Below are 13,606 nucleotides of genomic sequence, written 5' to 3'. Positions count from 1 at the left end.
AAAAGGTCCTCATTTCCTTCCACTCTGCAGTTTTAATCAGGTGTCTTATGTGCAGCACTGCGTCCAGAACTCAGAAACTGCTCGCGCTTATGAAATTTCTTGTTGCAATGTGCGCCTTGAACAATGAAAGTTTTGAACACTGTCCCACGGAGAAAATCTAGGGAAGCATGCATGCAGGACAGGAGGGTAATAACCCTCTCCTTCTCTTCTCAAGAAACATTACCCCTCTCTCTCCCTGGAGGTAAGGTTGCTGCAGGGAAGAGGTTATGTTTGGACAATCAAAGGTCATGCTCTTTGACCTGCTCTGCCCCATCCCTCTACTTGAGACCAATATCTCTTTGATATTTTGAGTGGGGTGGGCAGGGGTGAATTTTACCTTTAGGCAGGATAGATTATATTTGGCTTTTAATTGTTGTGTTTTAAAATGATGTTACTGGGATTTTTTTTTGTCTTCAGTTTGTTGTCTTCAGGTGTTCCTTTAGTTTCTAATTTACATTAACCATTGTAAATTGACTTTGGGGCCCTTCTGGCAAGAAGGGAGCACAAAAATAAGCTCTAAATTAATTGGTTTATCATGACCAGTGGCCATCGATAGTTTTAGCCTCCATGGATTTGCATAATTTTCTATACCTCTACCATGACCTTTTTTGTGTGTGTAAACTTCAAACCTTTTCTTGTTGCTCCAGCCCCATGACCATTTTGTCTGCCCTCCTTTCGTTTTTAAATTTAAAAATAAGGGTTATTTCTGGTGACTTCCTTATGTCTGGTTGTTCTTTGTGCTTATTTGATTGTTAGCCATCCTGAACATTAAAGAAAGAAAGACAAGGTATAAATATTAGAAACAACAACAAGGGACAGGGAGGTGCGCGTGCTTTATTACCAGATGCAAAAAAAGCAGTCAGTCAGGATATGCCATTTCAATCTGGGTGGAGTTTGCTTCCATTTCACCCTCCTGTTTTTTAAAAGGCCTTATTGTGCCTTAAGTTCCTTGAAGTGTATATCCATGTCATTCCTCTCCCTTGTTCAAACAAGATACGCTGAATGTATTCCCTGTCCTCATGTTTTCTACTACACCTGTGGTATTATTACCCCTTATTAGGTAGATTAGCTTGCTGTTAACCTCTGCCTTGCCCTAATCCTATGCAACACTACCCCAATTGTTCAGCCTGTCCAACTCAGTTCCAACTTCTCCTGCATCATCAGGTCATAGGCTCCAGGAGAATTTGATCTACCCTGGCTTCCCTCCATGCAAAGCCCACTCTCTTAACTAACGTAAATTATTCTGCTTTCGATGAGTTCCAGTGTTATTATTCTGCTTTTGATGCTTTCAGATGCTTGTACGTTAAAAAGGTTTCACAGATGGTTTAAACTAATTCAGACAACAGCAGCTTCTGCTGCAGAAGAACTTCTAGCTCAAAGCTGCAAAACAAACTGATGGAGATTCGGTTGTGACTAACTTTAGCTAGATCATGGCTCAAAGCAAAAACAACAAAACCCAGATTTCCCCCCCAAAAAACAACAACACATAGGAGGGTGTGTGGCTAATTAATTGATTATCATTTGCAGGGGGAAAACCCCCACGGGGGGCACTGAATCTTCTCCAATGGAAAAAGATCCCAGTACACTATTGCTACTTAGGTGTTTGAATAATTTTATTGGGAGAGAGAGCCTACAAGCAGTAAATCAGAAGGTGTTTTACAAAGAATGGAGAAAGCAGTAAAAAAAGAAAAAGGCAGAATAAAAAAGTACCGGTGTGTTAGTTATTTCTTAATACAGGAAATATAGGCACATAATTAAACTACATGATCTGGCATAGATGTGACCTTCAAAAACACTTATAACTCAACTCAGCTCAGCTACTGGAAAGGCATTCTGAGGCAATGAGCAACTGTAAGATTGTTATATTTCTCATATATTACACTATATGAAGGCGGTTGGGATACTGGCCTTTATAGGTATGCCAATCCTTATGCCTTGTTATGCAAGCAAGCAAGCCACTAACTAACTTAGGCTAGGAACTAACTTCCTCTTTGGGTTGCTTATTGCATAATTACCTGTTATGGTGATCTATATTTTCCCTCTCATATTCCTCATAATGGTCTTTGCCAAGAAATGAAATATCAGGAGCGGGTTCTTCAGTTACTACGAATACCACAACTTCTTCAAATACCTTCCTCTTTTCAGTTTTAGAGGGTCTGAAATTTTTCACGTCCCACTTTCTGAAAGATTAATTTGGATTCCAGCATTTTCCCAATTTCTCCAATTTGTAAACTGTCAAACCGAAAACAGCTCAGCAAGACCTACAGGTTTTTGTTGCATGCATGGGACTGCAAGACACCGTGTGTATGCTAAAACATTTTTGAGGTCAAAACCATGGCTGTATCATAGAATTGTAGAATTGGAAGGGACCTAAGGATCATCTAGTCCAACCCCCTGCAATACAGGATTATGAAGCTATCCTATATGGGGATCGAACCTGCAACCCTGGCATTATCAGCACCACACTCTAACCAACTGAGCTATCCAGGCTGAAGAGGAACATTCTCTCCTGGCATCTAAAAATGTGTAATCAGTCACATCATAGGTAAAAAAGGTAAAGGTACCCCTGCCCATACGGGCCAGTCTTGACAGACTCTAGGGTTGTGCGCTCATCTCACTCTAGAGGCCGGGAGCCAGCGCTGTCACCAGACACTTCCGGGTCACGTGGCCAGCGTGACAAGCTGCATCTGGCGAGCCAGCGCAGCACACGGAACGCCGTTTACCTTCCCGCTAGTAAGCGGTCCCTATTTATCTACTTGCACCCAAGGGTGCTTTTGAACTGCTAGGTTGGCAGGCGCTGGGACCGAGCAGCGGGAGCGCACCCCGCCGCGGGGATTCGAACCGCCGACCTTTCGATCGGCAAGTCCTAGGTGCTGAGGCTTTAACCCACAGCAGTTCTTTGCAAATAACACCCTCAATTTGCAGAATCAGGTCCCAAGCCAACTAGAAAAAACAGGTGACAAACATTTTCATATATAACTGCAAGTACTCTAGTTAATTATTAGAATACTACTAATATGAATAGACAAGTGGGGAATCCAAGAATTTGTAGCACATTCCCTCATTCATAAAAGTAGTGATTTTTAAGACTTGTGCAAATTGTAAAAACCGGTACAGGATCTTTCTTCTCAAGTGTACCTTAGGTTCACGAGTAGAGGCTTCTCATACAGTGTGCTGAGTTTTTGAGTTACTCAGAGCACTTCTGAAGCACAGTGCAAGGTCAGAAACGTTCTCCTAACTTGCATTCCTAAACCCCAAGTTCAGGAGAAGAGATGGGGCTCATCATCCTATGCTCTCCAGAAAGGGGGCAGGATACTTGCCAGGATGAGGATGGCGAATACATTTGTAGCAGTGAACCAAGAATGTCTGCTAGCAGCATATTGGCCATAGTCCAATCTTGATTAAAAAACCACATCATAAAGAATGTCACATGCCATGAACGTCAGATTCAATGGGTTATCACTCCATCAGCTTACAGTCACTTGGTTTGTGTTTATGGGGTGTGCACCTATGAAACCCAATGCCTACAAGACTAAGGACAACCTGAAAGGCAAATTCACACTTATAACCATCTATGAATTTTCATAGACCCTTTCAAAGGAATAAGCCTCTCCTAAAACAATTCTGAGAAGTGCAATCAGCGCACTTGCATAGGACCAACAGGAAGCAAAAACAGCTTGCTATATAGCTGGTGCCTGGATCCAGCTAGCACCCCAAGTGGGACATTTAAATGCTTGTTAAGATGTCATCTGTTTCCAGACCTCAATGTGTTTATACACCCTTTGTTTTGTTTCTTTTTACTTGCAGTACACTGGTGTTTAGTCTCGGCACACATAGTTTTATAAGATTCACAGAGGTAAACAAGAATAGTCTGAACACAGAGGTCTTGTCCCATTGTGAGAAATAATATATTTTAGGGCTAATCCTGCTCTAAATTTCTAGTTGGTAATCCTTACTTCCATCCATCTCTGTGGGCCATTCTGACAGGTTGCTGCCCACCTGTGAATCATCCGGCATCTCTGTGGTGTCAAGTGTCAAAGGTGCCATTGCTCTGCATTCCACCAGGAAAAAAACAAAGAACTGCTCACATCTGACATTGTATCTGAAAAATACCGTCTAGCTGGATTCATCACCAAGTTCTGGCCACTCTCAATTGGGGCTTTATCAAGTTTTACATTTAAAAGGTCAAAATAGAATCAAAATTATTTGTGGGCCTTTAAAATGAGAAGAGAAAACTTGATGCACTGGGTAACCATAAAACAAAAATGTCAACATTTTTACAAAGCAGAGATTCTTTGAGAACGGCAATAAACCAGAGTCCTTTCACATATATCATGGTTTAAAGAAAAAAAAAAATTCCCATAAAAAATTCCAGAATGCAGAAGCTCAACATCACAGGCCAAGAGGGCCAAAGGTTAATAATTTTTAACCCCAAGGCAACTGACAGCATTGTGTTAGGCTAATTTTGCCAGTGCAAGAAGTACCAACAAAATAATTGAAAATGCTAAGGAGCCTAGTAACAACTATCAGAGGTATCCCATACACACTTCTAATGCTGCATTAGGCAAACACCCAATTCACGTACTATAATTTATTCTGCTGATAACATTGTTCCCATAACTTGTAAATACATTCATTCAGTTGGATAAGTAAGCATGCAGTGGAAGTGGCAGGTGTGGTAAATGGAAGTGAATGCATCTGTTATACTTCATAACATGGTATCTTTAATTTAGGTGAATTTAGGCTGGCACAAAAGTGATTGGAATGTTGATGGACACCTTTGTTCCTTGATTTGAATGGCAGCAGTGAATGCTAGAACACAAGAAGATCCTGGTGGATCAGGCCAACAGGTGATCTAATCCAGCATTCTGTTCTCACAGAAGCAAACCAGGTGCCTATGGGGAACCTGCAAGAAGGAACCTGTGTGCAACGTTCTTCCCTCCTGTGGTTTCCAGCAACTGATATTCAGAAGCATATTGGGGTGGCAGAACATTGCCAACATCATTGTTGGCACTGATAGACTTATCCTGCATGAATTTGTCTAATCTTCTTTTAAAGGCATACAAATCGGTGGTCAACACTGCCACTTGTGAGCACAAATTCCATAGTTAAACTCTGTGCTGTGTGAGCAAGTACTCTGTATGTCCAGGATCCTCAGACATTCAGCTTCTTTGAATGTCCGAGCCTTAGTGTTATGAGAGAGGGAGAAAGGTTCTTCTCTAATCACTTTCTCCATGCCATGCATAATTTCCATCGTGTCAGCTCTTACTGACATTTCTCTCTAAACAAAAATAGCCCTAAATGCTGTAAGCTTTCCTCTCTGGGAAGCCACTCCATCTAACTCTCCAATATCCTTTTTGAGGTAAGGCAACCAGAACGGTACCCAGTACTCTCAAGTGCAGCCACACTGTAGATTTGTTTAATGACATATTGGCAGTTTTATTTTCAACTCCTCTCCTAATTATCCCTAACATGGAATTTGCCTTTTCCACAGCAGCCACTAACAGTGCTATGATAAAGCAACCAGGACTCGACTGGTGAACCTTAATCAAGAAGACAGGAATGTGCCCAGACTTAAAAGTTACAAGGCTAGTTCGAACCAAAATGGTCTGAATTTAACGAGTTATGTTAAATGGCTAGACACACTTGAACACACCCAACTGGTCAGGTGCTCAAAATGAGTGTACAGGAATATAGTCTAGGCATTGGAACAGAATGTTCTGATATCATGACTCCTCACAAATTTAATGTTGAATGAAAGACGTCTGGGCTGACAGACAAAAATATTTACGCATGATGCATCTGTTTTGCTATTGAAAGATGCAATCCTATGCCCAGTTACTTAGTCCATTGAGCACACTGGGATTCCGTAGAAGTAAACAAATATAAGATTGCTCTGTTCTGATATCAATATTATAGAAGATATACTTCAATAACATACTGCTTATAACTAGAACAAAACCGATAAATTGCTCTGCGCTCTAATGGATGCTAAAAGAGTATTTTTAAAATATATATATATAGTGATTTACTGAACTGATGCATTTACTCTAAGAGTTCTTACCATGTAGTAGTATCAATATATATATAAAAGCCAGTTTCCAGAGATCATGCTAAAGCTAGAGTGTAGTGGATAAATAGAGACCAAGATGGGGTTACACATATAAGATGTGATCCCATTTTACCAATTCTGTAAAAATACAAGTGGCGTGCTTAGATAGGAACAATAACAGGCAGTACTCCCATTTTATAGATCGAGAAACTGAGTGTCTTGAGCCAAAGACAACATAGTAAATTCATGGCAGAACTAAGAATTAGCTAAGATTCCTCTTAACAGGCAATTAAAGCTTTAGCTTACTAGTTTATCAATTATATCCAACTTGTAGGCCTAGATCTATTGCCCCACTGAAATCAATGAGAGAAGTTAGTTGTGACTCACTTCATCACCACTGATTTCAACAGAATTTTAGCACAACTAACAGCATCTGGATTGAATTCCTAGCATTTAGAGAAATGCAGGGCACTAATTCAGTTGAACAAATGAACACAAAGACTCTTCAGTAAGAGTGAGTGAATTTTGTTAACATTACATTTGCTTTAATATATTTGCCAGGGTTTTTAGCAGGCAGAGGGGCTGAATACATCAACCGCGAGGAATTAGCATTGCACTCTGGACACTTTACAGAGAACTATCACACAAACTTTCGAGATCTGAGTTTCAAACAATTCTGCTTTAATCAGCACAGCTGGATGAGGAATGAATGGGCAAGATCAACGAAAGTGCCAAAGCACGAACTTTCACTAAAGCACCATAGATGTAGTTCCTGAAAACCAGTACTCTCCCTACTAGGAGTCACCTGCCCCACTTAGGATCAGTACCTTGCCTTCGGGCACATTTTCCTCTAATAGCTTCCCGACAGGCGGAAATAAATCAGATAATGATGCTGGGGAAACTCTGCAGCTCTTGAACTTCTGGCCTTTCCGACAAAACCAGATTTGTTGTTGTTGGGGTTTTTTAAGGCCACCTAGCCCCCTCCGCTTCCAGCCGCCCCTCATTCACAAGACGTGCCACTATCCGGGGAAGCTGCCGTTTGGCACAGATGGGCAAGGGGTCTACCTCAGCAGCGAGGCCACTCCGGTCAGGTCCCTTCATCCTCCTCCTCCTCCACTTTCTTTCTCTCGTTTTCTTTGCTCCCTCGGGGACGGTCCTGACCGCAGTCCAGCGGACGACTCAGCCCCTCTGTGAGGCAGAAGCGCACCTGGCTGCTCCCCGGGGCGCGCGCGCGCTAGGCGGCCACTATCTCCAGCCTCCAACCGGATGAGGGACACGGGGTCGACGACGACTTGCCCCCCTCTCCCCACGAGGAGGAAAACCGGCTCCAGGATACCAACTTTCCCCGGGCGAGGGAAGGAGAAAAAGGAGAGGACCACGCGCACGCGCGCCTTGGAGAGGAGCGACTGCCCCGGGGCGGCTCCAGCTTCTCCTCACCTCCGCTCGCCTTTCCTTTTTCCTGCCCGGCTCCGTTTAATTGGGTTCCCGGCTCCGCCCGCGAACGCGCACCTCTGAGGCGGCTTTATGCACCTCTCCCTTCCTCTCCTAAAACCGACACCTGCTGCCTTACGCTGCGCGCGAAATGCTTTTTTTGCCCTTGGCTCCCTTTTACGCGTAAACGCCACCAGTTCTCGGTGGGCTTAGGCGGGTCCCTTCCCTCTTTTCTGGCGCCGAACCAAGGCGACGACCTCCCCCTCCCAATAGGCACTTTGCAAATGCAACGGTCCTTGCTAGCCCTCGGCCGGGCGCAAAACTTTCCTCAACTGTCTACCTCGGTAGTGTTTCCTTTCTCTTACCTAGACCCCTCGAGTCTGCACCAGCTACCTCTGCAACCTTCTGCCACATCCCATTGCTGGAAAATGTTGTTCCTCTATCGTAAGTAACGCAGCCGGTTTCCTGGCGGCTTGTGAGGGTTGTTGGTTGGGGTTTTTTTTTTAACTCTTGCACAGAAACGGGTCGGCCTTCCTCTCCAGGAAGCTTGCAAGCAGGTGCAGCAGCTGCTCTTCCGTTCTCTAATTGATTCCTGAGGCACGAAACCTAACTTCCTTTGGTTACCAGCCTTGGGCTTCAAAAAGAGAGAGAACAAAAAAACAGCCGGATGCAGTAGCCTTTCTTGTGTGCCCTAAAGCTAGACTACAGCAAATACTGTAATTTCCATGTTTGCAATATTTTGGTCTGTCCAGGCCTCCTCCTTTGCCCATGGGTGGTGAGAGGAATAAAAGGGCTTTCCCTGTTTAAATCTAGTTCAGCCTGACATTCAGGGACTAGGGGTTGCTTTAGCAAAGCTGGATCACACACATGCACACCCCATGCCTGCCCAGTTATTTGTAGATTTTTGTTTGTTTGTTTCCTAATTGTAAACCCAAAGTGGGAGAACCTACATAGGAAGCTGCCTTACACAGAGTCCTACTGTTGGTCCATCTACCTCAGTATTGTGTATGCTGACTGACAGTGGCTCCCCAAGGTTTTAAGCAGGAGTCTCTCCCAGGCCTACCATGGATCTTCTGCTTGCAGGTCTACCTCTGAGCTAACATTGATATTTTTATTTACACCATCTAAAAGCAGTGGCACACATTCTGTAGCATGGACACATTCTGAGTACCACAGCCAAAGGCTCATTTGTACGGTGGATTATAGTTTCCAGCAGAGATTGATTATTGATTGATTGATTTTGATTTATTTATTTCTATACCACCCTTCACAAGATAAAAATACAGGATACAAAATAAATACAGGATACAAAATAAAAAGTACAAAATAAATAGTTAAAAAAACACCAAACAATAACCCCCCTCCACAAACACATTTAAAAGGCTGTAGAATATTAATCAGTCAAAAGTCTGGTTGAAGAGGAAGGTTTTTGCCTGGCACCTAAAGATGTATAATGAAGGTGCCAGATGAACTTCCCTGGGGAGAGCATTCTGCAAATGGGGAGCCACTTCAGAAAAGGCCCGTTCTCGTGTTGCCGTCCTCTGGAGGCACACAAAGAATGTCAAGATGATGATTGCAGAGTCCAGTTTATATGGGGAGAGGCAGACCTTGAGATGCTTCTGGCGGATGACAAACTCCACCAAATTTCAGATCACCTAATGGGATTATTTCTTAGAAGCATCTACAGAAACTCACTGTTTCAAAATAGCATTGTAGATTTCCTGCTCAGTTTCTATTAGCAGGTCTATCCATGTAGCAATTCTATGAGGCAATATCCTGACTTGACAGAAAGCTTGTGATAGCCCTGATAATTCCGATAATTTGTCCCCATGGGAGGTAACATGACTAAGGTGGTGGTCAGAAGATATAACCCCTCAGGATCCTGCCTCTAGCCAGGTGGAGGTGGCTCTCCTGAAAAATAAAAAAAAGTGAACATTAACAAGAAATACTTACCAAATCCAACTCCCCGCCCCAATTTCACTATATCCAAGAGCAGGCCTTTAGACTTTCGCCAGAACTATTATCTTAACAAAATCTGAAATGTTAACTTCGCTTTCCTCTCATTTACTCAATACCTTAATGATCTTCTCGTCTTATCTGCAACCTTCAACCCCCCAGGCTCATTTATGTGACAATGGCTACTCTATTTGACAAATGCATGACAAGACCCAAAATAAGGAAGGGATATGACAAAAATAGAATTGATGAACAGGGAAGGTCTGCTTCAGAAAAAAGGTACTCCTTCCTCATTCCTGCTCTGTGTGAGGATACACACAGCAACTTATTGTTGCTTGTCTCACCGATTCCCTTAGGTGGTGGAGTGCTATCACTGGTAGCAAAACAAGACCACTCCAACATAATAGCAATGCATAAATATATTAAGTTGTAAAAAGAAAATAATAATAATGATGATGATGATGATGTTATGGGTTTGTGGGGTGCCTGGACTCCCCTTCTAATTCCTGGGTGACAGACACTGGATTTAACATGTTAAAATACAAGCTAGGAGCCAGCCTGGTAATGACCTCCTAAAGCAGAGTTTTTAGGAGGAAAACAGAAGTGGCTCTGTGCCAGAGGATAAATGGGACTGCGGCCCTCCCTCAACTCAGAATTAGTTAGAAAGTTAGAACTAACTACTTTAGTTGAAGTAATTTTTACAGTCGGAAGGAGAGTAGTTGTTTTCAGGATTGCAGTTGGGGGTGATGTAGGTTGGAGGAAAAATAGTTGCAGCCTGTTGAATGCAGCAAGCTGAGCAGAGAGACAGAGGGCCATGGCTGATTTCTGCTGGCGTCCAGGACTGTGGCCATGGGACAAGCAAGAACCTCTTGTAGTGTAATGCTGTGAGCCCCTCCATCATAGGCTTAGGTTGTATACATGTGTAAATAAGCAACAAAGACAACATGGTCTCCCCTGTGCCTCATTTCCAAAGGAAACACAAAGCCCGGCTAAGCACCAAGACCCCTGGAATCTTGCACGGCTCAGAGATTGGGGTGGTGTGCAACCAGGACCATCTTAAGCATTAGGAAGAACTTCCTGAGAGTAAGAGCTGTTCGACAGTGGAATTTGCTGCCAAGGAGTGTGGTGGAGTCTCCTTCTTTGGAGGTCTTTAAGCAGAGGCTTGACAACCATATGTCAGGAGTGCTCTGATGGTGTTTCCTGCTTGGCAGGGGGTTGGACTCGATGGCCCTTGTGGTCTCTTCCAACTCTATGATTCTAAGCATATCCGGCGCCGTGGTGCAGTGCTCCCTCCGGTGCCCCCCTCCATTTCCCAGAGTTGTCCACCTATTTTTAGGGAGGATGGCACTGCTTGCGGGGCTGGAGGAGGTGGGCAGCGGCTGGAGGGCGGCTCCTCCGGTGGGGAAGAGGCAGAGGCTGGATGCGGCCCCTTCCGGCTCAGCCGGCTGCTTCATGCCACAGTGGCCATGGCAGATGGAAGCTCCAAGCACAGTGCTGCTTCGGTGCGGCATGGTGGAGGCGGGCGAGGACGGCGAGCTGATGCTGGGAGGCGCCGCATCCAGCCTCCGCCTCTTCCCTGGCGCCCTCCATAACTTGGCACCCTGGCGCCCCGTGCCACTAGGCTCTGTGGGGAAGACGCCCCTGTGTGCAACACTGGTGTTAGAAATGGGATTTGTGTTTCTTGGAAGTATGCCTGAGCCAAAAAGGGAAGAACAGCAACACTCCTTGAGCAGCTTGAGAGAATGAAGCAGTGGCTGAGCCAGTGGTTTGATAAAACGAGCCAGCTGCTGATAGAGTGGGGGAGAGTCTTCCGTGAAGAGGGAAGCGTGACTGCATTCAAGGTGGGAGCCCTGCCTGATGAGATGCAGATAGTAGCTGAAGGCAGTGGAAAGGACGCCACAGAAAAGTGTATGCTGGCTGGAAATGAAGAGCTGTTTCTGACATTACTTCCTGAGAGCCCACTGTTGAACATTTCACACACACAAACCCCCATTTTTAGGAAGACTCCACAGGTAGAGGTGGGACAGAATCTTTGGCTCACCATCTACATTTTGCTCTCTATATACTGAATTCACAGATCACACAGTGGCCTTCTGCCATTCTTTTGGGCTGACCTGGACCAAAAGCATGCAACATTGGTCATGTAATCTCTGTTTTCAAAGCTGAGATTGCTTCCATTGATGACTGCAGTCAAATTCAGGATTCTGTTCCAATTATTTCCCAGAATTTATAATTTTCTTAGCAACTTATTGTTGAAAAGGTTGTTTCAGGAAAGGAAACTTTTTGAATGGGAAACCACCCACAAGCATACCTGACCTTGAAATGCTTTCATTTGTCAGAAATGATTTCCGTCACCTCAGCAAACAATCCTGGTCATGACCTGAATATCTGAAACAAACGCATTGGACATCTGGCATGGCTTCCTTGGTTGAGTCAGGCTGAAAGTGAAAATTTATATTGACGTGCAACAATACAAATGAATTGCAAAGCCATTTGAGAAAACAAACTTAACTGGAAACATTGCAGAGTCAACAAAGCAGAATTACTGTAATAAGATTCTTAAGTGTGTTTATTTATGTACAGATTTTGCTCTATCCCACAGCTAGCCAGCTTGTGTTCTGTGGGCAGCATCTAGCTCTCCAGTAGGGCTGAGTGATATCTGGTTTTCCACATCACAATATATCACCAGCTAAATATCTTGATATATCATAATATATATCGGCAGAAGACCTTGCTGGGCCTCGCCCCAGTGGCAGAGGGTCCCGCCATACCTCCCTGCAGCAGCGGAGGGTATGCCACATTTCCCCCGCAGCAGCAGAGGGGCTTGCCATGCTTCCTCGCGGTGACAGAGTGTCCCACCCATCTGAAAAGTATCTATGGTATCGGTTTAGCTGAGCTACCCCCGGGAAGCTGTCAGTCTCCACCTTTGTTCACCCATATATTGCCTTGTTGAAACACTTATCACAATGTTATTTCAACGATTTGGCGATTTATCACACTGCCCTACCCTCCAGATGATATTGGTAAGCCTGCAAAAACCTTTAGCATGGGACAGTGTCCACAAACCCTGGGCTCTGCAGAGCTCTCAGTTCATCCCCTTCACCATGTAGGAGTAGAGAGAATAACCACAGCTTTTCCTCGTCTCTCCCCCTTTTGATTCCTTCCTGGCAGGGGTTTTTTTATTTAAAAAATAATACTGATTTCTCCACCCACTGCAATTCCAGAGCCAGAGTGGATATCCTCCATCATTCTCTCTTAAGGTATATCTTGTAATGAGCTTAAGCAACAGATCAGAGAAGGCCAACAAGTGAAATATGGGAGACAGTTAGGAAATCCTGACCACTGCCTCGTGTGATGAGTCATGTAACTGCAGTCTCTCAGGTAGGAAACTTACAGATTTGTTGTGGCTCCACTTGCCCCAGCTAGCCACAGGCTCCCCCACCCTAGACAGGAAGTAGTGTAAAGGACATCTTTTCCCAGTTGATCAACAAGGTCTTCTTGAGTACCAGTGCACTGCATAGTTTTGGTCCTGCTCCCAACTTGTTATCTGTGTCTGCCTCCTGGTTTGTCCTGTGATCTTGACCCCTGGGCTTGTTATCTAGACCACAAAGTTACCAGGAGAACAATAAAACACACTGACACGAAGTATTTTGATTTATGGGTTCAAATAGGCCACAGCTTTATTGGTTACAGATGTGAGCAGTTTGGCTTAGGCATTGGCTTAGGCTATATCTTGACTCCTGCCCGTCTGCAGGGAGTCCACTTAAGGGTAAACCACTGATAAGGGGTGCCCTATGACTTAGATCAAATGGGGCACCCCAAGGGGTCCCCATAGGGGCTGTGACATGGCTCTAGCCCATGTCCAGGCTTCGGACATGGATTCACACCCTGGATCCCTTTAACAGGTTACCCTTACCGAAGAGGGGCAGGTGAAGGCAGCAACCTCCCCTCCAACCAAACAAAGGCTTACCCAATGCCTAACCTCACCAAAGCTGTGACGATTGCTACTAAGTAGGTGGAAACCAAATGGCCGGTGCCAATTTGACAAGTGGAAAAAAATCCTACCCAGCCCCAACAATATGGCGACCGACAATTGTCCATAGCAAGGTCATATCAGAACAAAGCATG

General features: G+C 44.4%; 1 protein-coding gene across 6 annotated transcripts in view; it reads right to left on the bottom strand.

The window, feature by feature from the left end:
* TC2N (tandem C2 domains, nuclear) overlaps positions 1-8,036 on the bottom strand; it is a 33,283-nt gene extending 25,247 nt beyond the window's left edge. Inside the window, exon 1 of one of the 6 annotated variants that reach the window (XM_028717524.2) lies at positions 7,888-8,036. Coding sequence is in view for 1 of the 6 variants with exons in the window: in XM_028717503.2 (XP_028573336.2) it covers positions 7,157-7,192 (36 nt within the window). In the remaining 5 variants the exon portion in view is untranslated. Of the gene's footprint in view, positions 1-6,918; positions 7,057-7,156; positions 7,437-7,887 lie in introns of those variants that run through there. The other 5 variants (XM_028717528.2, XM_077924674.1, XM_028717503.2 and 2 more) reach the window with 5 other exon arrangements.
* Between the last annotated feature and the right edge of the window lie 5,570 nt (positions 8,037-13,606).

This window comes from Podarcis muralis, chromosome 1 (assembly GCF_964188315.1).
Source record: "Podarcis muralis chromosome 1, rPodMur119.hap1.1, whole genome shotgun sequence".
Taxonomy (NCBI): domain Eukaryota; kingdom Metazoa; phylum Chordata; class Lepidosauria; order Squamata; family Lacertidae; genus Podarcis; species Podarcis muralis.
Note: the sequence above shows the minus strand (reverse complement) of the source record. Positions and strands in the feature narration are given on the sequence as shown.